The 21971-nt window shown below is 52.7% G+C and overlaps 1 protein-coding gene across 1 annotated transcript in view; it reads left to right on the plus strand.

Moving 5' to 3' along the window:
- Positions 1-3452: 3452 nt before the first annotated feature.
- Positions 3453-21971, plus strand: part of SLC6A4 (solute carrier family 6 member 4) — a 30817-nt gene continuing 12298 nt past the window's right edge. Inside the window, exons 1-7 of the mRNA XM_032848453.1 lie at positions 3453-3713; positions 15152-15605; positions 17777-17911; positions 19057-19276; positions 20124-20262; positions 20800-20934; positions 21261-21364. Of these exons, the coding sequence (XP_032704344.1) occupies positions 15263-15605; positions 17777-17911; positions 19057-19276; positions 20124-20262; positions 20800-20934; positions 21261-21364 (1076 nt within the window). The 5' untranslated portion in view covers positions 3453-3713; positions 15152-15262. The remainder of the gene's footprint in view (positions 3714-15151; positions 15606-17776; positions 17912-19056; positions 19277-20123; positions 20263-20799; positions 20935-21260; positions 21365-21971) is intronic.

Here is a 21971-nt window from a genome sequence, read left to right on the forward strand (position 1 = left end):
CAAATGCCTCACTCTTTCCAACAGCTGTGTGGTATCCCAGCATTGGCTGTGCCAAGATTTCCCCCGGGGCCCTGGTTTTAAGGGCACCCAGAGTCTGTTGAGAGTAAAAGGCATTTCCGGTCACGGTCCTGCTGTGTGTGGAGCTGTGGGGAGAGGTGGAGCCCCTTCCTGTGGGGACTCGGGGCCTAGCAGAGGAGGTGGGCCTGTAGGAGAGGGGCACAGGGGCTCTACATACGGGGGGGCACACACACAGGGCTGCGGGGGCCCTTCTTGGGGCTCCATGCTTCTCCTGGCTTCCACTTCTCTGCCAAGGTCAGAGGTAAAACAAATCAGCTTGCCTCCAGAATGTGGCCTCAGCTCTAGGTGTTTACTCTCAGATGAGGGAATTCTGTAGGAAGGAAGGAAGGAAAAACCAAAAACCCCGGTTCAGAGATGTTATAGCTAGAACACGGGGTAGTCACAATAGCTGTCAAACGTGGAGGAAGAGGCCTTGTTTATCGGAGGCAGGCGGCTCCTCAGGTACGGGGCAGAAGGGGCCAGGAAAGGCGACCAAAGCATCTTGCTCAAGGCCGAGCATGAGCCAGTCCCGCATTCTTGCCGCTGCCTAGCACGTCCCCCCTCCCGGGACTCCAGGTGAGGCTGCCGCTCCCGTGCCCTTTCCTTGTTTCTTCTGGGTCCAGGAGGAGCAGCTGCAGGGGAACGCCTGCCCTGCCCTCTGAGGGGATGAGCGCAGGCCTCGCTGGGCAGCAGAGCTTGGCCTCCAGGCGCCAGCCTCCACACGCAGCTGAATGTGAACAGAGTCACCCAAACTATGTCACCTCCCTGGCGAACTGGGGGGCGGGGTGGGAGTTTGTGCCTCAGAAGGGATGGCACAGGCAGACCCATCCACTGCCAGGGCTGGGAATGCTGAGGAAAGGCCCAGAAGAAGGGGTGGGCCTCGTCTTGCATTAATGCATTAAACAGAAGGAAGGCAGGACAGACGGATGGCCCCAGGACTTCTGGAGGGAGAGGTTTGGCCTTACAGGGTTTTTCCTGGTCTGGCTCCACAGGGGAACGGTTTGCTGGGCCTTGAGAGACCCAGAACCTGGGAGTTCTTGATGGCCGTGTTTATGTGTGGTGAGGGAGAGGGGGCTGTGTTTCTTCTGCAGAGGCCAGAGCAGGTCGAACTGAGAGAAATTATTGCTGAACCACGGTTGCCCAGCGGCTCTTCTCCCGGTCATGGTCATGCAGGTTCACCCCAGTTCCGGGCATCTTCGACAGACTCATCGCTTTCTGGACACTGGCCAGTCGCTGAGACTCACAGGTTCTCCAGTTTCCGACTTCCACCTCCTCCCTGTTCGTACTGGTACCTCCTGGCCTCATTCCTTCTGATCTGAGGACCCCGTCTGCCTCCAGTACCCCCGCACCGCGGCCTGTAGCCTGGCTGGAGCAGACATGGGATCCTTCCCAAAATGCTGATTTCCCGCCAGTAGACGGTGACGTCTGTCCGCTCCCCCCATGCGGACGGAGGATGAGCAGTGAGACCAGGGATTTCACCAGGGAGAGTCAGCTCCTGGAGATGACTGGGAAGTGGTGACAATGACAGTGAGAGGAACGATAGGGAAGGGTTCGCTTTAGGGAGGAGAAGAGGGCTGGGTTTGAGGAGGAGCAAGAGGAGAGAAGCCTGGCCTGGATGGTCCAAGGCCAAAGAAAGACGATACAGAAGTCTCCCTTGGGAGGAGAGGAGCACAGGGGGGCAGGCCATGCACCTGTCAGCCTCTTCACAGCCCCGAGCTGGGTGGTGCCCACCATTCACAGGATCCCTATTTTACACACAAGGGACCCGAAGGCCAGACGGATTGAGGTAAGGGAACTTACCCTGTGTGGGAACAAACCTACATAGACGGTCCAGGGTCAGAGCTGAGATTTAATCCAGGCCCGTGGGATCCCCACTCTCTAGACCAGCACTGCACCAAAGAAGGCAGTAACCACCCTGGAGTGGGTATCAGGATCTAGAAAGAAGGCCAGGAGTGGTGGGGCCAGCAGTTTTATGATACTGTGGAGTCGTGTTAAAAAGCCACATTGGAACCAAAGTGGAGGACAGATTCTGGAGAGCCTTAGCCGAGGCCTAAAGTCACCCCCCCCCCCCCGCCTGTGCCCCCCCCCCCCCCGTCTCCTCTTCCCTTGGTTCTGCCCTGTCCCCTCCTTGGAACCGCACCCTACATTTCTGCAGCCCGTTGTTCATACTGTGCTTACGCATGAGTTTAATAAGGCCAAGCAGATCCCCGGGAGCAGGAACTTGTTCATCTGAAAGGGGATCCCTGGGGATTTGGCCCGAGATGAATTTCCCAAGATCGCCCAGGAATCACCAGCCTGGCTTTGCAGCCCTAAATGCCAGTCGGCTCACCACAACCTTGCAATCGCCCCCCTGGCGTCTAGGGGGCACCAAAGCCTCACACTGATTCCTTCTAGGGCGGGAGAGGCCGCCGGGGCCCCCGCAGACACCTGCTCAACCGCGCCGCGTATGTGCTGACTCGGTTCCTCCAAGTACATAGGGGCTGCAAGCTTGTGATTCTTTTCTTCCTTCTACTTTGCTCGGTCCCTGGCTGCCTTTGGGAGGAGGGTGATGGGCTAGTCTGTGCCCTCTCATCTCTGCCTCGGGCATCCCAAAGCAAGGACTCCATCTGTTCTTTTCAAAGGTTAAAAAAAATTCTAAAAATCACTTTTAAACTTAGATTTTTAAAAAAAAATTATCAAAGCAATGTTTTCACACGGTTCAAAACAATACGCCCCTGTTGAACCTCTTGAGATAATTAAAATACTGTAGAAAGTTCTTTACTGTAGCCACACCAGGGGCATATCCCCTCCGGCATCACCACCCGGACAATCTGTTCGATACAGCTTTGAAGCATGGCTAGTTAACCAAAGGAGAAATCATTCATTCATTCTGTCTGTCTGCAAGTAACTACTGAGCCACTAGGTCAGGGACTGCTAGAGGCCTTGGGGATGGCCAGAAATGAGACGAGGTCCCTTCTGGCCCAGCGCACATCCCACGGTGGGGCCGATGAACCCCAGGAATGCCAGGTGCTAAGTCCTAGGAAGAAAACAGAGCAGGATTCAGGGTGAGAGTGATGGGCAAGTGTCCGTGGTCCAGAAAGATCGCTCTGCAGGAGTGATTTTGAGCAGAACCCTAAACTTGGGGAGCAGCTGGTAGGGGTGGAAATATATCTGTCGGTTGGGGAGCGGCCCGCCCACCCACGAGGTGAGAGCGAAAAAGTTGGGATTCTTGGCTCTGTTGCGCCTTCTGCCAGTGCCCCCGCCGCGCGGGCTCTCTCGCTTCCTAGAGCACTGTCCCTCCCAGGGAGGGAGGCCTCCCCTCCCGTTCCTGGGGCCCCGCCCCGCCCCCTACCCCCTCCCTACGCGGTGCAGCCTCTCCACCCCTCCCCACCCCGCGCGAGCGCCGGGGCGGCCACCCCCACCCCGGGGGGAGCGCAGAGCCGCGGCTACGCGGGAAACGTAAAGTTTCTGCAGCTCAAAGTGACGCAAAAATTCTTAAAGAGCTCTTTGGCGGCGGATATCTAGAGATCAGACCATGTGAGGGAACGAGAGAGTACAAATACGGCCGCTCTGGCGCCCGCTCCGGCACAGGCAGCCGCGCCCCCGGTGCCTCGAGGGCGCGAGGGCCGCCCCGCCTCCGAGGGCCCTGGACCAGCCTCCCCACGGACTCCCGGCAGGTGGGTCGGCTTGCCCGGCTGCGAATCCCCACTCCTGCCGCACCCCACCCCGCGGGGGCTCCCCCGGGCGCTGGCTGGTGGGTGGGCGTGTGCGCGCGATGGGCTCCAGGCGCTGCCGCCGCCCTCGAGGGGAGCACGGGTGGGACAGCCGGCGCGCCCGGGGCAGGGCGCGGCCCAGGGGACCGGGGGACACTGGAGGGCTCCTTAGTCTGCCGCCCGCGGGGGCTGTTCCGATGGCGTGGGGACCAGAGCAAGACCCCGTGAAGATGTGCTTTAGGCTAAGCGTTGTCCCGCGCGTGGGGAAAAGTTGCTTTAGTTTCAGCTCGCGGCTCGGGTTTGGTCCCTTACCGCCGTGGCGGGCAGGTGGCTGCGTGCAGAGGCGTTTCTGCAGGGAGGCTTCTGGTTGACAGAAATGCCCAAGGATCTAGAAGAATCTCTGAACGGACTCTTAAGTGGGACGAGTCTCCGTGCGCCTGGGTTGTTCCCACTGGCAGAGCTGGTGCACGCTCAGCCCCCTCCCGGGCCATTCAGAATTTATGGGAATCTCAGACTCCAGCGAGCTGTTCTACAGGGTTCAAGTGTGGAACCGTCAGTTGCTGAAGAAAACGTGTGCATTTAAATATGTCAAAAACACTCTCTGGAGGGGAAGGACCCGAGGGAGCACGTCTGCTTTGGCCTTGGGTCTTTTGCGTAAAGAATTTCTGGTTCACTTGGGGTTCTGAAGAATCTGAGAGGGGGAGACTTTCTAAGAGTCAGACGTTACCAGCGTTTGTGTGTGTGTGTGTGTACTTTTATGCTCAATTTTGTCCAGAAAAATGAACCAGGTCAGTGGATTATTTATGAGTCCGCTAGCTCTCATCATGCTAAGACTGGATCAAGTATTTAATGTGTTTTGCCTTCAGTTACATAGGAAAAATGTCTAAGGAAGCAACATTGGGATTTAGGTTTAATGACACGGAGGGGCATTAGCGTTTGGGTTTTGAGCAGTGGAGGGAAACACACAGCTTTGACTCTGTCCTAGTCCTTGCTTTTGTGTGGAGTCGCTGGTGCCCAAAGGGGGTTTTCCTACCACGGACTGGGGTGGGTTTGGCTGCTCCCAATGCCCTGGGGAGAGTCCTGTTATGATAGGGCTAACTAAGCAAGCCATTTTGTATATGGGCTTTTCTTTCTTTTTTTTTTTTCCGCTGAACTCAAGCAAGAGCAGCTTGAGACTGCTTCACGATTCATCAGAAGGCCCCTCAGCGCTCTGATGATGCCCGTGGGACATTTCAGGAATCTAAGAGCAGGACAGTTCCTCAAACCCATTTCTCTCCATCTCTTGCTTAAAAAACATATACTAAGGGTGGCCAGAGGGGTGAGGGTGGGGACAGAGTGATGCTGAAGCTTCAGTGGAATCAGGAGAACCTTAGAAATTCCTCTGTGGGTGATATTTAGAGTTTGGGGAGTATTTTGATGAAACGCAGAGAAGCATGGTCAAGAGCTTCACAAATGGGCTGTGTGCCATGGTGTGGGGGTGCTTGGCTGGAGGGGGTCATCTCCGAGGGCAGGCTTGCAGAAACATCCCCGATGTCCCCTTCTGAAGAGAAACAGATGATTCCACGAATGAAGCCAGTTAAGGGCAGTCCCTTCTCCTTCGTACCACCAAATGGTTTAATTTGAGAGAACAAAGTCAGGGCTGCCTGAAGAAGTTTAATTTCAATTTGGCTTAATAAACCAATAGGATATGGTCATGATTTCACTTTTTTTTTTTTTTTTGAAGAAAGATGCCTGTGTGACCAAAGGGAGTAATTTTTCTGTCAGAAGCTACCTCACACCTTAGTTCTTCCCATCACAGCTCAGCTCCTCAGCTCCAAGTGAGCGGCAGAAGAGGGCCCCGCATAACCAGATGTCCGAGTCCCCTCCACTCCTGTGACCGTGACCCTAATCTCTCTGCTTTAAGCAAACACAACTGGAAATGATGCTGCCAAATGCCCGAGCCCCGGGACTCTGCCCAAATGTTGCCGTCCAGTCAGGGTCCCCTGGGGACCCCCAGGGGTCACCGGAAGGCAGAGGTTTGCACAAGTCAAATCCTGCACCTCAACCACCCACAGGAAACAGGAGCCTGGGTTTCCCCACCCCCACATCCCCTTTGCAGGACACCCAGGGTGTGGAGCGATAGCAACGGCCTCCAGGCAGTAAGATCTGGGTTCTGCCCATTTTCCTTCCAGTCACGCATCTGTTGCCGGTCAGCGCCGGGGTCCTCTGAGGACTGTGGTGTTTCCACGTAACAGTCACAGGCTTGGGTGTGGAGTCAAAGATCTGATAAATCGCCCTACTTCTCCATTCCTGGGGCAATTAGTCTCTGGGCTGAACCTTCTAGCACCCTAAGGAAAGAAAAGCGGGCAACTTGCCGGAAGGGACCCGGGTGGAAAATAGATGAAAGTGGCCTGTGGGAGACACCTGGCAGAGGGGATTTTCCCTGAGCAGAGGGTGAACTGCTTTTCTCCGGTGGGTGCTAGACCCACCAGAGGCTGAACACACACCCCCCTCTTTCTAGGCACAGCTTATCGTACTGACTTGGGTCCATTTTCCGAAATGATCTCTGAGTACAGACTCTGTGCAGGGGCGCTCCCTCAGCCTGACGGTGACTGGGGAGATGACTGCTCATATACTGGGGGCCAAGAACACGTTTTTAAAGCAAGGGAGTGTGCTCCCAGCCTTGTGTGGGGTGACAAAATGCGTAGAGATGAGGTCGGTGTGAGGCCGTTGGCCTTCTCTCTTCCCTGATTACCACCCCAACCTCAGCCAACGTTATTCATTAGTGGGTATTTAAGCCATGGGCTTTTATACTTTTTTTTTTTTTTAAGATTTTCTTTATTTATTTGAGAGAGAAATCATGAGCAAGGGAGGGGCAGAGGGAGAAGCAGACTCCCCGCTAAGCAAGGAGCCAGAAGCAGGACTTGATCCCAGGACCCCAGGATCATGACCTGAGCTGAGGGCAAATGTTTACCCGACTGAGCCACCCAGGCGCCCCTAGATTTTTTACTTTTAATTCATTTATTTTATTTTGTTTTTAAGTTATCCCTACACACAACATGGGGCTCAGACTCCCAGTCCTGAAATCAAGAGTCGTAGGCTCCACCGACTGAGCCAGCCAGGGGCCCCCAAGTGATAGTCTTTCTAAAAGCCAGGACTGGATATCCTGTCAGTAATCCCCGAACCCCCTGGATGGCAGAGGGAGAGATGAATCCCAGCAGTATGGAGATGTGGGGGTCATATCCCCTGGGGCCGGCCCGGTGACCAGGGTCTCCAGACACTGACAAGTGGGAGATGGCATGGGGAAGGACTCCTGGGATCCTGAGGTCCAGCTCTTTATGCCATTATTTGAGGTAGGGAGGGAAGAAGTGGGGTGGGGCTGGGGGGACGTGGTGACAAGGCCAAGGCAGATCTGGGAGAGCCAGCTGTGTGCTCTGGGGGAATGCGGAGCTGGAGGCTGGGAGGCAGGCTGCATTAGAGGGAGCGAGTCAGCGGGGCCTTTGCCTTCTTATGTTTTTGTATGATTTTTTTCTTGGCACATTCAAAGAAAAAGAACATTTTATTTCCATTACTACTGAGCTGCTGAATGAAGATAAACGGAATTTTTTCCCTCTCACTAAGGGACTCCCTCGATTTTAGGGAGGGGCTGAGCTGGCAGGGCTCCAGGTCCCCTGTGGTTTACTCCAGCTCACCCGTGGCTCTGAGGGCTCAGCCCTGCCTGGGACTTGTGTCTCCTGCACCTCTGTTCTTTCCTCTCCCCTGGGTATGTTGTTTTTGAACACTAATCCAGCTAGCTGGCTCTTTTTCTTGTTTCAGAGGAAAGGAGCAGGGGCCGGAGGAAAGGGGAGGGAGGCCCTGCCCAGAGAGAGAGAGGAGAAAGGAGATATGCTATTCTGGGCGCACCCTGGGCCCACAGGGAGATCTGACTGACTGGAGGTTTCCCAGCGCTCTGAAGACTAGAATGATTTTCCTCCCCCCAGTTTTTTCTTTTAAAACATTTCAACTGAGGGGTGCCTGGGTGGCTCAATGGGTTAAGCCTCTGCCTTCAGCTCAGGTCATGATCTCAGGGTCCTGGGATCCAGCCCGTTATCAGGCTCTCTGCTCAGCAGGGAGCCTGCTTCCCTCTCTCTCTCTGCCTGCCTCTCTGCCTACTTGTGATCTCTGTCTGTCAAATAAATAAATAAAATCTTTAAAACATTTCAACTGAAAATTCAGAGAAATGGCCTGGCGAAACTTCTTCCCTCAGAGCTGCCAGTCATTAACATTTTATCATGTTTGTGTGTCCACTGGCTCTAATTTTTGCACGTGTACTATATGTAGTTTGATTCATTCTGTATAATATGTATGACATAATTTGTGTAACAGTGAGACAATCTATATAGCACATAATTTTTGTTGTTGAAACTCAAGAGTTTGCAGACATCTAAATACTTGACATTTTGTCTCCTAAGAACGAGGACATTGACCCTACATAAGCATGGCCCCATTATTATCACATTTGGGACACAATTGGATCAACTTTTATGAAATACACAAATATCACAGCCCTTATTTAAATTTCCCCCACTCTCTCAAGGGTGTCCTCTGTAGGATAGAGGGTTACTTCTTGAGACCACAGACTCACAGGGGTCGGAAACCACCTCTTGCCCCCCACCTCTGTGCATCTGAGGCCTAGGTCAGTACTATGTAACGATGAACTGATTTTCATGAATGTCCCCAGGCCGCGTGCACGACACACTGTAAAGCACATTTCAGAACTTCTTGACCTAAGAGTGTAGGTCCCTACAGGCAACATTTCCTAAAGCAGAAGCATTTTGTGGCCTCTGTGGGCCCCTCCTCTCTGCTGCTTGACCTCAGCCCTGGGCTGCTGTGTTCTCCCTGCTCCCTGCCCCGCCTGGAAAAACGGGTGGCTCCCCCTTTCCTCTTGCCTGCACCACTCCCACTGTACTTAATTCGACTTCAAATCCCTTTCTCCCTGACCCCTCTCTCTCTGCTTGGCTCAGCTGCCACAGGTAAATCTACCCTCACTTCCTAATACCCCCCCCCGCCTTCCCTGGGGTAAGGTGGGGGCTGGTGTTCTCCACCCTCCCCCCCACCGGCTCCGTTTGTGGGTCTAATCATGTCTGTTTTACGCAAAAGTAGTTGTAGTGATCTACTTTGTATTAAGGACGAGAAAATCTGTGTTTGGAATCTGCCCCATTTTTTGATCTTGATTTCTATTTATGGCATAGATTGCATTACAACAATAAAGTAGGGTTTCGAAGGTATAAGGGGCACTCCTCAGCCTGCCCGATCTAGCACATTGGCTGTTTGAGTTTCCCAAGTCCTCTCCTGGCCTGTCCACACTGAGACACAGCGGCAGAGGTTTCGTTTTCAGCAAAAAGTTGTGAGTTGTGGGGTTCAATGTGATAGAAACTGTGTGTCCTCACCTTCTACAGCTCTTTGAAGGCTGCCCAAAGACCCCTCCATAGAACCCACCAAGTGTCTCCCCACTTCCTGTCCTCTCCTGAAGTTTAGTTCTGCTCAAGACCCAGAAAGAGTGTGAGGCCAGAGAGATGATGGGTGACAGATACCTCCCAATCAGCTTCATTGTCCCCGTACCCCCTTTTGTCGTACTTCACAAAGCTGTGTCCCACAGCTTACATTTTAGATGTTTCTGGATTTTCCGGGCAAACCAGGATTCTGTAAGTGAGTTTGGGAGGCTACCCGCCCTTTACAAGGTGGATTTCTGTAGGGAGAAAGCACATCCCACGTTCCAAACAAGCAACTCACACATGAACATTTGGAACACAGACCGCTGATGGGTGTGCCTGCTGGTACTTGTTTCAGAGTCTAAAAGCACAACCCGGACTCTTCTTTAATCCCAGACATGTCCGTCTTTTCTAGTCCAGAGTCCATGGAAATGACTGTTGTGACAGCACCCTCTCCCCCACCGCCAAGATGCGCAGCTCATCTTGCCAATGGGTGAGGAGTGGGGCAGGGCCCCTGAGAATGGGACCCTGGGGACCAAAGGGTTGTGCCTCACTTGAGGCTCAAAACCACCAGCATTGTGGCTGGGGCTCCCCAGGCCCTGCACCCAAGGAACCCAAAATACAACCTCCATTCTGGCGGCCGTGCCCGTATTTGTGTGGGTCACGACCCCTGCTACCAAAGGCATCCAAAGCGAACAGACGTAAAAGGATGACTAATGACACCTACTAATCAGTGACGAGTGACGTTCTGGTGATCATACAGAGTAGAGAGAGATCCTTTGGGCTGGGGTGGTGAGTGAAGCTTCGTGGATAGAAACTGAACCCAGGCCTCCAAGGATGCAGGATAATTCGGGCAGCAACGGCCTGGGGTGGGGATACACTTGGGGGTGCTCAATGGCCCACCTGCCCCTGATGAAACCGGGGCACCCGTTAAGCATGCAGCACCCACACGGATCTCTTGAATTATAATCTCTGGGACGGCAGCCCAGGACTCTGCTGTTTACAGCTTTCCCAGTGACCCCATGAAGAGGAGCTAATTGGGAGGAACGATCACAGGGAGGGCTCGTGGGATGGGGTGCAGTCACTTCACCTCTGGATCCCGGTCCGCCTGACCGGGGTGTGAAGCCGGAGGGCAGGAGGGATGGCATACGTGTGGTGGCCCAGTGGCTGTCAACGCCCTGTCATTTATTGACGTTGTCCCCATGCTAGACACTGACAATGTAAACAACCCACAGCATGTTCGTGCGGCCTCTGGAGCGATGTCGACCACACCACCGGGGGCTCATCCTCTCTACTCAGCACTCTGTGTGCAGAGACGGTCGAAGCTCCCCCCTCCCCCAGGCAGGGCAAGTTCTGGACAGGAGACCCTTGTCCTTTCTCGTGATGATTGGCCCAAACGGCCCTCAGGATTAGAGACTATTTAATCCCACTCCAAAAAAATTGAACTGTCGGTCTCATACAAAGAATTCTTTGGTTGGGTAAGCAGTGTTCATTTCTAGCCCTTTTGGTCCAAAAACAGCCGGGTTTTCCCTGCGCTCCCCGTTCACATGGTGAAGTCTGTTTTGTTTGAAAGGTGAGCCAGGAGTCCCTTTGGGCTCCTGGGCGTTTATGCTTTGGGCGACTGTGAGTCAGAACCCACCCACATCCGGGCCTCCTGTGACAGAAACTGCACAATAGGGAAAAAGGGATGACTTGTAGACTCTGAAGGCATCTTGGGGCTCGAAATGTGAGCTACCTCAACACGCTGCATCAGTCCGCAGGAAGCTCCGTTTCCAAAGGGAGGCACGACAGGGATTTCGAGCACCCCTGCCTCTCCGTCCTTCTGCACAAGTACTGTTTTCCCACAGTCAGAGCTTAGCCTTGTTCCATGAACTCCATGCAGGCAGGACTGCACCTGCTTTGCCTCTGAGAGCCTGCCTGGCATGTAGTAGGCATACAGTGTGCCTTTGCAGAATTAGTGTTGCCAAGACCAGGGGCTCCCCAGCAATGGGCACCAGAGCTTTGTCATTGCTCTGGTCCTCAGGGAGGTGTGTTGGGAACATCAGATGCCCTCTCTGAAGAGAGAAGGCAGATTTCCACTTGGCCGTCTGACCTATAATTACTCTGTTCTTGTGGTACGCCCATCATCTGTTCTGGGTCTGGTTTGGTTTTTGAAAATGGAAACCAAGTGTCCCAAGACATGAACTCACTTTGATCTCAACAAGTGAAGTCAAAGTACAAACTTTCTCCAGTGTTTCTGCTTAGAATGTGCTGACGGATGTCCAACGGACAAGTCAGGTCATGGCCATTTCCAAAGGTCTGGGTGGTTTCATGACTAATTGCTGTAATTACGTGCTTGTTCTGATGCTGGTTCCCCTGGCTACAAAAGCAGGGTTTGTAGGAAGGGGAATGGAGATTTGACCAGAAGTTTAAATAGAAACAATCCTTTCTCCTGAAGGGTATATGTGTGTGTGGGGGGGAAGTGGGGTGTTTTAGGCCACCCCCTGGGCTGAGAGGAAGCAGGAGTGTGGACAGAAAGCAGACTGTCAGCCTGCCAGAGGCATCACCGTGCTGCTTGTGTGCGGAGATTTGGGGATGAGGGTCCCACGTGTCAGGCTGTCATCCCACCCAGGAGCAGCATGCCGTCATGCCACCCCAGCCTGTCACTTGGTCTGCCTGGTGCAGGAGCCCACATTCGAGGTGCAAAGGAAGGCTTCTGGGGCTTTCTCTGGCCACGGAGAAACTCAAAGGCTGCCTGGAGGAGGTCACAGCTGTAACAGTGACCTCGTTTGCAACCTCTATCTACCCAGCAGGATAAAAATATCTTTTAAAAAAGAAAACTTTGAAGAGAACATTCTTAGAAGCCAATTTTCTTAACTCTTACTTCTATATTCCCAGGGCAGCCTGCTCTCAACGGTGATCTGCTGGACTCAGTAGGAAAAGGTGGCCAGTGTTCTATAGAATCAGAAAAGTAGGAAAGGAGCATGAGAGCCTCGGGCAGAAGGGGATCTGGGCCAGGCCATGGTCTCCTGGCTGTCTGGATGAGTCTCCGGGAGGAGCTTTTTTCCAGTTGGGAGAAGCAGATTAAAAAAGGAGATGTGTATCTCCTGCCCGTTTGGTGGCTTTGGGTGGCTGTAACTTATGTTTGTGCCCCAGGGTCTGTGATCAGGAGTGCCAGAGAGCGGAGCTGCCTGGAGAGTGACTGGCTTAAAGTCATGAGTCAGCCCAGGATCCCTCTTAACCTGCTTTCTTAGGACTTGGGCCATTTCAGCCTTTTGATGTAATTAAAAAAAAAAAAAAGTGCTGGGGGATATATCAGGAAACAAGGTCTTTGTAATGCTCACAACAAAAATAGAGAAGCACATACTATTCTTCTAGGAGCTGGTCCGGGCAGGTGCCAAGAAATCGAGATCATTTGCTTTAGGGGACGGACCCCTGAAGATACTGAAGAACATACATTGCTCGGAAAAGTTCAGCAACACACGCGCATTGTCCAGCCTCCCTGCAAGCTTCCCCAGGAGAGAGTGTACAGGAAACCTAGAACTTGACCCAGGCCTGAGGAAGTTCACAGAGTCACTAGCATGGCTAAGGGTTTGCTCCCCCGACCACGATACTCTTCGGAGATGGGTGACGTGTCTCTCCCATAGACCATGGGGGATGTGCCAGAGAATGACTAGATGGTATAGCTGCTCCTTGAGCTGCAGTTTTTTTGTTTAGTTTTTTAAGTCATCTCTACACCCAACCTGAGACTCGAACTCACGACCCCGAGATCAAGAGTCACATGCTCCAGGCACTGAGCCAGCTGGGGGGGGCAGGTCCCCTGAGCGGCAGTTTCAATGCAAGCAGCAATGAGGTATTCCAGATAGGGAGAAGTTCCTGCAAAAGCTCGGGGTAAAAATTCGAAGGTGGAGAAAGAAAGGTGGGGGAGGAGGAGCTTGGTCAAGGCTGGCTCTGCCCATTGGGTGCCATGGGGTTGCACATGGTAAAGCCCTTTATCTCTGTCATCTGACCTTCAAGTTCTTCAGTGTTCAATGCAGACAACAGGCCGATGATTGAGGCCGAAGGGAAGTGTGGAGGCCTGCTTCAGACAACACAACCAGAGACCACAAAGGGCAGGTTTAATTTAGCTCTGAGTTTAAATACTCTGACACCTCATCATCTCTCGAAAAAATAATGAACTTTAAAAAAATCCCTCGGCCTGGTACGTGGCGGCTTATGGTGGATGAGACAATGGGTGGTTAACCCGAGGGGTCCACGGAAGGGGACAGGGAGAGGCTGAGAGCAGCATAAAGATGGGCACAATGGGGTTTTATCTAGATCACTCCTTATCAAAATTCATGTTCGTTTGTGAGCAACCTTGAGCCCAGGGTGGGGTCAGGGGGTGGGGGCCAAGTGTGTAGAAAGGGTAGAACACGGGACACCCACCCTGTCCCCTAGAGCCATGGAGCTGGCTGGTCTCTCTATTGTTGCTGTAATCTTTCTGGCAACAATCAAGCCCTTTTAAATTTTATTTTCTGCTTTACAGAGAAAGGAACCCAGTGAACACAGAGCTCTAAGTCATTTCTCAGTCGTTTCTCGCCCTTGCCAATATTTATGTACGCAGTCATCGGTGTGAATCCATTCCTCTGCTCTCATTCTTTGCTACATTTTTATCTTCACATTTCCACGTGTGGACAGTTCAGTTCTGGTCACTGAAAGCCCCAGAGAGGTAGGAGACAGACACGGCCATTTTTTATTAGCCATCCATTTCTAGCCGTCCTCCAGCTGTCAGATTTGAAGGGGTAATAGCAGATTTTTGCAGCTGTGAACAGCAATAGCTCACCCTGGACATCTCAAAAGGTAGAATGTGACCTGAGCTAAACAGAAACCTGTTTCAACTCCCAGATTATTTCAAGAGCTTGAAGAGTTCAGGCCCAGATGAAATGAAGTGAGCTGGCAGGTCTTGGCTCCTGATGACTTTACAACAGGCCATAGGTTTAAAGTCCAAAAGGGCTCGAATTTCTGCTCCACATTTGATGTACGAGGCCTGGGTCCCGATTGCTCTGATTTCCCCGCACCAAGGCCCCGGCAGGGCTGTGGAGGTGCCGAGGTCCCGGCCAGCCCTCGCCACCAGGCTGTGTGGGCTCAGAGACACCGGCCATGCTGGCATCTGTAACCCTCACGCTCCTCTCCTTGGCTCTTCCGGCTCTCCCCGCCTGCCCACTGTTGCCGAATAACAGGTGCATCTGGCTCAGGACCGCTGGGAGAGGCTGGCAGAACCCACGGTGAGCAGCAGGGCCCTTCAAAGCCTGGGCAGACCCGCAGAGGCACGAGGCGAAGGCAGCTCTGCAAACCACAGACGGACGGGACACACCCAGAAGCAGCTAGAATCTCTAAGGGCTGGACCCCGGGAAGAGGGGAAAAGTCAGCTGAGGAGCTAAGGGTGCCTTTACTCTCGTCCTTTTAAAGCCATACCTATAATTTATGTAAAATACACGGCATGCTCGGCGTAAAGGGCTTAGGACCGTCCTAATTTATTGGCAGGCAGCAACAGCTCCTTTCTTTGGGTTTCTTTTCCCTGCACAGCATCCAGGACAAGGTAAGTGCTCTGCAGAGCATTGGTGAAGCAAGCTCTCTGTCTACCTTCTTCTGGGTGACTGGTGAGCTCCAGGATGCGGCGCTGGTCCCTCAAACTGAAGTTAGTCCCTTGTTCTTAAAGCTGATGCGAGACCTGGGTGATTTGCTGTCCATTCCTGTTTGTTTTATTGTTTCAGGTTTTTTTCCTTTTCAAATGACTTGACTGTGATTTGACTGTCTAGGTTGAAAACTGGGTTGATTTTATTGACTGCCCTATAGCAAACAGGATGTTTTACGCTTGACAGATGCTTTTGTAATCCCATTAATTAACAGAGTTTACCATGTTTGTTGAGTTAATACCAAAGACAAGGAGAATGCGTAATTCTGTTCTCCCTTCACTGTGTGCCTTTCCAACAGAGCTCTCAATCCCGCTGATAACAAAGCTCGGAGGAGATCCCAGGATCTGAGCCCTGAATTCAGCTGGGGACTTCCGCAGATGGGTGTCATTATAATCCCCTAGCCAGCAGGATGGAGACCACGCCCTTAAATTCCCAGAAGGAGCTGCCCGCGAGTAAGGATACAGACGATTGTCAGGAAAATGGAGTTCTGCAGAAGGGGGTCCCCGTCCCTGAGGATAAGGTGGAGTCTGGCCACATCTCCAATGGGTACTCAGCAGTGCCGAGCCCTGGTGCCGGAGACGACACTCAGCACGCCCTTCCAGCTGCCACCACTGCCCTAGTCGCCGAGGCTCACCAAGGGGAGCGGGAGACCTGGGGCAAGAAGATGGATTTCCTCCTCTCGGTCATTGGCTATGCGGTGGACTTGGGCAACGTCTGGCGCTTTCCCTACATCTGCTACCAGAACGGAGGGGGTCAGTATCTTGGGCCACAGAGGCTCGGAGCCGGCGATGGTCTTTAAGGTCCTCTCAGGAGGCCACAGCAGAGATCATGTCTTTTCTGTCTTGTCTAAACTGATGAGTCTCAGAACATGACTGCTTGGACTTTCAAGCTGGTCCAAAAGATGGGTTCCCAGTAAGCCCAATGTTCAGTCAGCATGTCTGAGGCTCCCTGGGTTAGGAAGTCAGATAAAAGCTCTCCCAAACCTGACCTTGCCAGATTCTCTGCGTGCTTGTGCTTCATGTGTGGAAGGGCCCCCTTCCCTTCCCATCCCCGTAGGTCCCAACTGCACGCTCACAGCGGGATGTGAGAATGGCCATCAGCCCTGTGTGGGCTCTGCTCGGCAGAGGCCAGAGAGGCTAGATCTGTCTGAGGAGAAACTGGGAAGTGGCTCCAGGGTCCCAGGCCCTCCGGGACCTTTGGACCTGTGTGTGGTCAGAGAAGGGCTTCTGCTCAGGTCCGGAGTCTTGAGTTGGAATCTAAGCATGACCCAGAGTTGAACCCAGCCACAGCATGGCCTTAATAATAACCCCAAACCAGACACTGGATCTGCCTTCTGTCTCCTCCAAGACTGTTAGATTTTTGAGGCTAGAGAGTATCTCCTTTTCCACCTTCCACCCCCAACACTTCAGAGCAGTTAACTGGTAGATTATCAAAAAGAGTAGCAGACTATAGGCAGGGCTGTGGGAGCTGCAGAGAGTAGAGTGGAGAGGAGTGAATAATGTACGGTGCCTCTGTGTTGACGCTGGACTGGCTATCAAAAATGGGACAAGGACGAGAAATGGAAGTCAAATCAGTCGTTATTTATTTTGACAGAAGCTCTGGTAGCTGATTTGGGAGGGTGGCTGAAATGAAGTTTGGGGAGATGAAATGAAGTTAGTGTCCTCATTTCCTCCATGGCCTGACGTGGAGTTGCCTAGGTTTGCCTCATTTTTAAAGAAACTAGATCCATGTGGCTGTAAAGGCAGCTGGGGGCTGGGGGGGCGGGGATGCGGGAAGCCCAGCCCTCCCTGCCCAGGAGGAGGGAAGTTATCTCCAGCTGGAGAGGACTCACCTTCTATAAGGCGCTGGGGACGTTTGTCCCACACTCATTCCCCACCACTCAGCCAGTCAAGCCCCGTTGGGCAAATGCCACCATGAGAACACAATGTGGTTCTTATTCCCAAGCCAGATGTACCCAGAGCAGTTGTAAGTGAGATGGGACCTTTCCAAGTTGCCCCAACTTCCAGTTTCTAGGTTCAAAGCAATTTCTGGGAGGGAGAGTCAGGGGGGAAAATCACAGCTGACCCACCCTTTGGGCTGAGACTCAGGCGACAGGTGAGCAATCCCCACCTCGGTGTTCCCAAATTCTGTGTCACTACAAGAGCTGGGGATGCCAGCATCCCCGGTGATGCAGCAGCTCCAGGCGTCCTCCTTTTGTGACAAACTACCCTTCTCAGCCACACCTGCCAAGGCTGCTGCGAAGGGAGCGTTCTGGCTTAGTGGAGTTACGGGAATAGAGTCCTATCAGTAACAAGGGTCTGGAGCCAGGAACGATAGGATGGCCACAGATAGGAATTCAGGAACTTGCCGATTATTGGAGCCCTGGCGCAGGTTGTACAGGTGCTCTGTCTCAAGGGTCCTGAGCTCTGGTTGCATCAGAATCACCTGGGCGGGTCGCACATTTTTGTTGTGACACCCACACCTGGAACTTCGGCGTCGGGGGTGTGGGTGGATCTGTGTCCTTAAGCTCACCAGTGATTCCGTGTGTGGCTGGCTTCCGGAAGCTGGGAAGCTCAGCCCTCCGCCACTGTCATTTCATAGGGGAGGAAACATGTTCCAGGAGGGGCAGTGACCCCGGTCCTCAGGGTGGGTTGATGTGCAACCCATTCCAGGGCCCGGTCTGTTGATCCTGAACCCAGCTTTCTTTCCATGTACTCTCGGCTGCCTTCATTAACTCTCTGAAAGCCCCATTTGACCATGGAGCTCTGGGAAGGTGCTAAGGCCAGGAGACCACAGTGTGAGGTCACGCAGCACAGAGTGGCTTCATGAGACTTGAGCATCTTAGTGCCCCATGAATCTCAGCGCGACCCTGGGTGTCCCGATCAGCTGGGCTGTCCTGGTGCAGATGTGGGCAGGGGGTGAAATTGTCTTTCATCTGCCTCAGGGGCTTTCCTCCTGCCCTACACGATTATGGCCATTTTCGGGGGGATCCCACTGTTCTACATGGAGCTTGCGCTGGGCCAGTACCACCGAAACGGATGCATTTCCATATGGAGGAAAATCTGCCCAATTTTCAAAGGTAACCAAAAGGCTTGAGTGGGTGGGTAGGTGGGTCCTGCAGGGGAGAGTATGGGAGTTGGGGACCTTCTTCCGGAATCAGCTGGGCCTGAAGGTATCTCTGGGCGATGACTTGAGTACTAAGTTTTTGACTGCTCGAGTGGTATGCGGCTGTTAGAGAAACAAAATAAATGGCAATTAAAAGCAAACCTGGGGCACCTGGTTACTAGAGCATGTGACTCAATCTCAGCATCATGAGTTTGAGCTCCACATTGGGTGTAGTGATTACTAAAAAATAAATCAACTTAAAAATAGTGATGATAAAAATAAGCATTTTAGAAAATAAATAAAAGTAGATCTAATAGAGTCCTATAACTATAGAAGATAAACTAATGGTTGCCAGAGGGCAAGAGGTGGGGGATGGGCAAAATGGGTGAAGGGGACTGTGAGGTACAGGCTTCCCGTTGTGGTATGAATCGGTCATGGGGATGAAAGGCACCACATCAGGAATATAGTGCTGTCACAGCTGCTGTCACAGCGTCGTGTGGAGACAGATGGTAGCCACACTTGTGGTGAGTAGAGCGTTACATATATATCCTCAAATCACCTGTTGTCCACCTGAAACTAATGTAACGTGTGTCAGCTGTATTCAAATAAAAGTATTTTTAAAAGCAGCCAAAATAGGGATGCCTGGGTGGTTCAGTCAGTTTAGTGACTGCCTTCCGCTCAGGTCATGATTCTGGGGTCCCGCATGGGGCTCCCCCATCCGGGCAGAGTCTGTTTCTCCCTCTGACCCTTCCCCCCCCCCCTTGTGCTCTCTCTCTCCTTCTCTCTCAAATAAATAATTTTAAAAAAACTTTTAAAAAACCTAAAGCAACCAAAATAGAGTTTAAAGCAACCAAAATAGAGTTTAAGGCAGTAACAGCACACACGTGTGTGTGTTTCTCAAACGTGTGATCCTGCAAATACATCTAAGGAATTTACCACATTGCCACCTGTCCACCACCTCCCAGAGCCTTGGGGAATGAGGGGGATGGCAGCCCCCAGCAACCCCCCACTCTGCTCCCTTGAGCTGCAAGGGCCCTACAAGGCCCCCCCGGGTCTGTCAGTCTGTCACTGTCCGGCTGCCCTGTAAACGTGCCCCCCCCCCCCCAACTCCCCTCCCAGGGATCGGCTATGCCATCTGCATCATCGCCTTCTACATCGCCTCCTACTACAACACCATCATGGCCTGGGCACTCTACTACCTCATCTCCTCCTTCACCGACCAGCTGCCCTGGACCAGCTGCACCAACTCCTGGAACACCGGCAACTGCACCAACTATTTCTCGGGGAACAACGTCACCTGGACGCTGCACTCTACGTCTCCCGCTGAAGAATTTTACACGTAAGTGCATGTAAGTGAGGGGTGGTCTGGTAGAGGCAGGCCACACCCCCGGGGGTGGGGCTTCCGCGGAGGCGGGGAGGGGCTCTTCTCTTTCCTGGTGTCCCGGAAATGAAGCCCTTAGGGCAAGAGGGGTAAGTGTAAGTGAACGAGCGGCAGGGCCGGCACCACGCTGATGTGGAGCTGGGAGACTCGACCTTGAGTGCTCCTTAATCTGGCCTTCTGCGCTGTTCCTCCCTCGCCCTCTGTAATGTGCCAGGCCAGGCTGCCCCCAGGTGCCCAGGCCGATCCCTTGGTTCACATTCCAAAATGACACCTCCGCGTCAAAACCAGCCCTCTTCCTGGGCCCCCGCTCTGGCCCTGGCACCTTGTCAGGGAATCAAAGCCTCCCCCTGCTGCAGTAGTCCGCAGCTATTCAAGGAGTTTCTGGTTTCATGTGTTCACTTCACAAGCGGGACCTACCCTTTGGAAGAGGATGCCTGGAGTACGTCGTACTCCTCAATGCGGGCCTTTCTGGCAGCTGCCAACCACGAGAGCGGGATTTTGGGGTGGGAAGGGGCGTACTACCCAGAAACCCAAAAGCTGCCCCAGCCAGAAAAGGGGTGGGGGGCTGAGAGTCGTCCCCCCGGTTGGGGGGAGGGTGGGTGGTGCTGAGTACTCTTCCCAGGGCCTGTGGGCTGGATGTGCTGTTCTGCTGCTCTGTCCCTCAGGACGGGCAGGGCCACCACTCTCTGAGGCTCAGCGAGTGCTGGGTCCTTGCGCCGCGATGTCTGTCCCTTCCCCTGGCATGCTGCCTGGGCCGCTCACTGCGCAGGCCATCTCACGTGCCTCTCTTTCTCACTGGCTCCAGGCGCCATGTCCTGCAGATTCATCGGTCTAAGGGACTTCAGGACCTGGGGGGCATCAGCTGGCAGCTCACCCTCTGCATCATGGGCATCTTCGCTGTTATCTACTTCAGCATCTGGAAAGGTGTCAAAATGTCTGGCAAGGTGAGGAGGACTCTGGTTGCCAAGGGGCCCTCGGGAGCCTGGACAGCCATAGACAGAGAGGGGCACTGTTGTCCTTCAACACCAAACACGATCCATGATGCTCAATTTCTCTTCACCAAATCTGTTCAGGAATTCTAGAAATGGACCAATCCCAGGAACCATTGTATGATTTAAAAAAAAAAAAAAAATTCCTCTAACCCCTTCCTATGGTGTCACAATGAATAATCGTGGCAGTAAGTTGTTGAAAGCCCATGATGGGCCGTGATCCGTGCTTTATATCCACTGGCTACCGTCTTGTCCTTTGCTGGGTGTTTTCCCATATTGCAGGTGGGAAGTGGGTCTGGAGGTGGGAGTATTGGCAAGCTGGGAATCCGATCCCCATCAGATTCCAAAGGCTCTGATATTTCTGCCACATCACCCTGCCTCCTATAGTTACAGAAAAGAAGAGGTCCATCTCCTTTCCTAGAGGTTTTCAAGCATAAAAGCCACCAAGACCCACAAGCTGACAATCTGTGTTTCTGCCCCCTTCCCTCACAGGTGGTATGGGTGACAGCCACCTTCCCTTATATCATCCTTTTGGTCCTGCTGGTAAGGGGGGCCACCCTCCCTGGAGCCTGGAGGGGTGTTCTCTTCTACTTGAAACCCAACTGGCAGAAACTGCTGGAGACGGGGGTAAGATAACAGGGAAAACGAGGGGTACCTGCCTGTCATTTTACTAAGGGAAACTAGTCCCTCCAGTAGGGACGACAGAAATGTAGGCTCAGTGGCACATCTGCAATAATGTTTTAAATCAGAAGAACAAGCATGAAAAGTACAGTCAAGGGCAGTGGATTGGCTTATGCTACAATGTGAGGAATAGAAATCATATTGGTTTGCACATGGTATGTGGTCGCCCCTGGGAGGAGCTCTGAGAACTGGTCTTTCCGCTTTGTGTGGAGCCAGGGCTGGAGGCCAGAGTGTGGCCCAGGCTTGGCCCTCACCCTCACCTCTGCTGCCAGGTGTGGGTGGATGCTGCTGCTCAGATCTTCTTCTCTCTTGGTCCTGGCTTTGGGGTCCTGTTGGCTTTCGCTAGCTACAACAAGTTCAACAACAACTGTTACCAGTGAGTATCTGGGGCTCCCCGGGCAAAGCTTGAAAGTGGGGTGAGCATTGTCAGCTGGCCCAGAAGAAGGTGCTCAAAACAATGGCCTAAGGCTTGGTCGGGCCCAGACACCCCACAGGTCCCTGACCAGTTCCCCCATGGCCAGAGCACCCACCAGGTCCATAGCCTTCCCCAGGCCAGTCAGGGTTTGAGAGGGGCCCCAGGCCACTTCCATTTTGTGAGAGCTTCTCACACACACACACAATTTTTTTAATTAAGAAATTCCACAGCAGATTTTTTAAAATTGCAACATATAGTAAATATTTCGATTTTACTTATTAATGTGTTTAACAAGAATTGTAATGTGATTATTTATGTACATATTCACAAAAGTATAACGATTGAGCTATTTTGAACAAGGCAAAATGCCACCATGATTTTTGTGGCAAAGTCTCATTTCAGAAATTTAGATGAAACAGGGAGTGTTTTACCAATTACAATTTCACTATCGCTCGTCATCTTTAGAGTTAACTTTGAGTGCCCTCTCACAGAGGGCAGTGACTAGCAATCTAATTGTGCTGTTCATAAGATGATTACAGAGTTCACCTTCTCTTCCAAAGGAATCCAC

Source organism: Lontra canadensis, unplaced genomic scaffold (assembly GCF_010015895.1).
Source record: "Lontra canadensis isolate GAN:19392208 unplaced genomic scaffold, GSC_riverotter_1.0 scaffold204, whole genome shotgun sequence".
NCBI lineage: Eukaryota > Metazoa > Chordata > Mammalia > Carnivora > Mustelidae > Lontra > Lontra canadensis.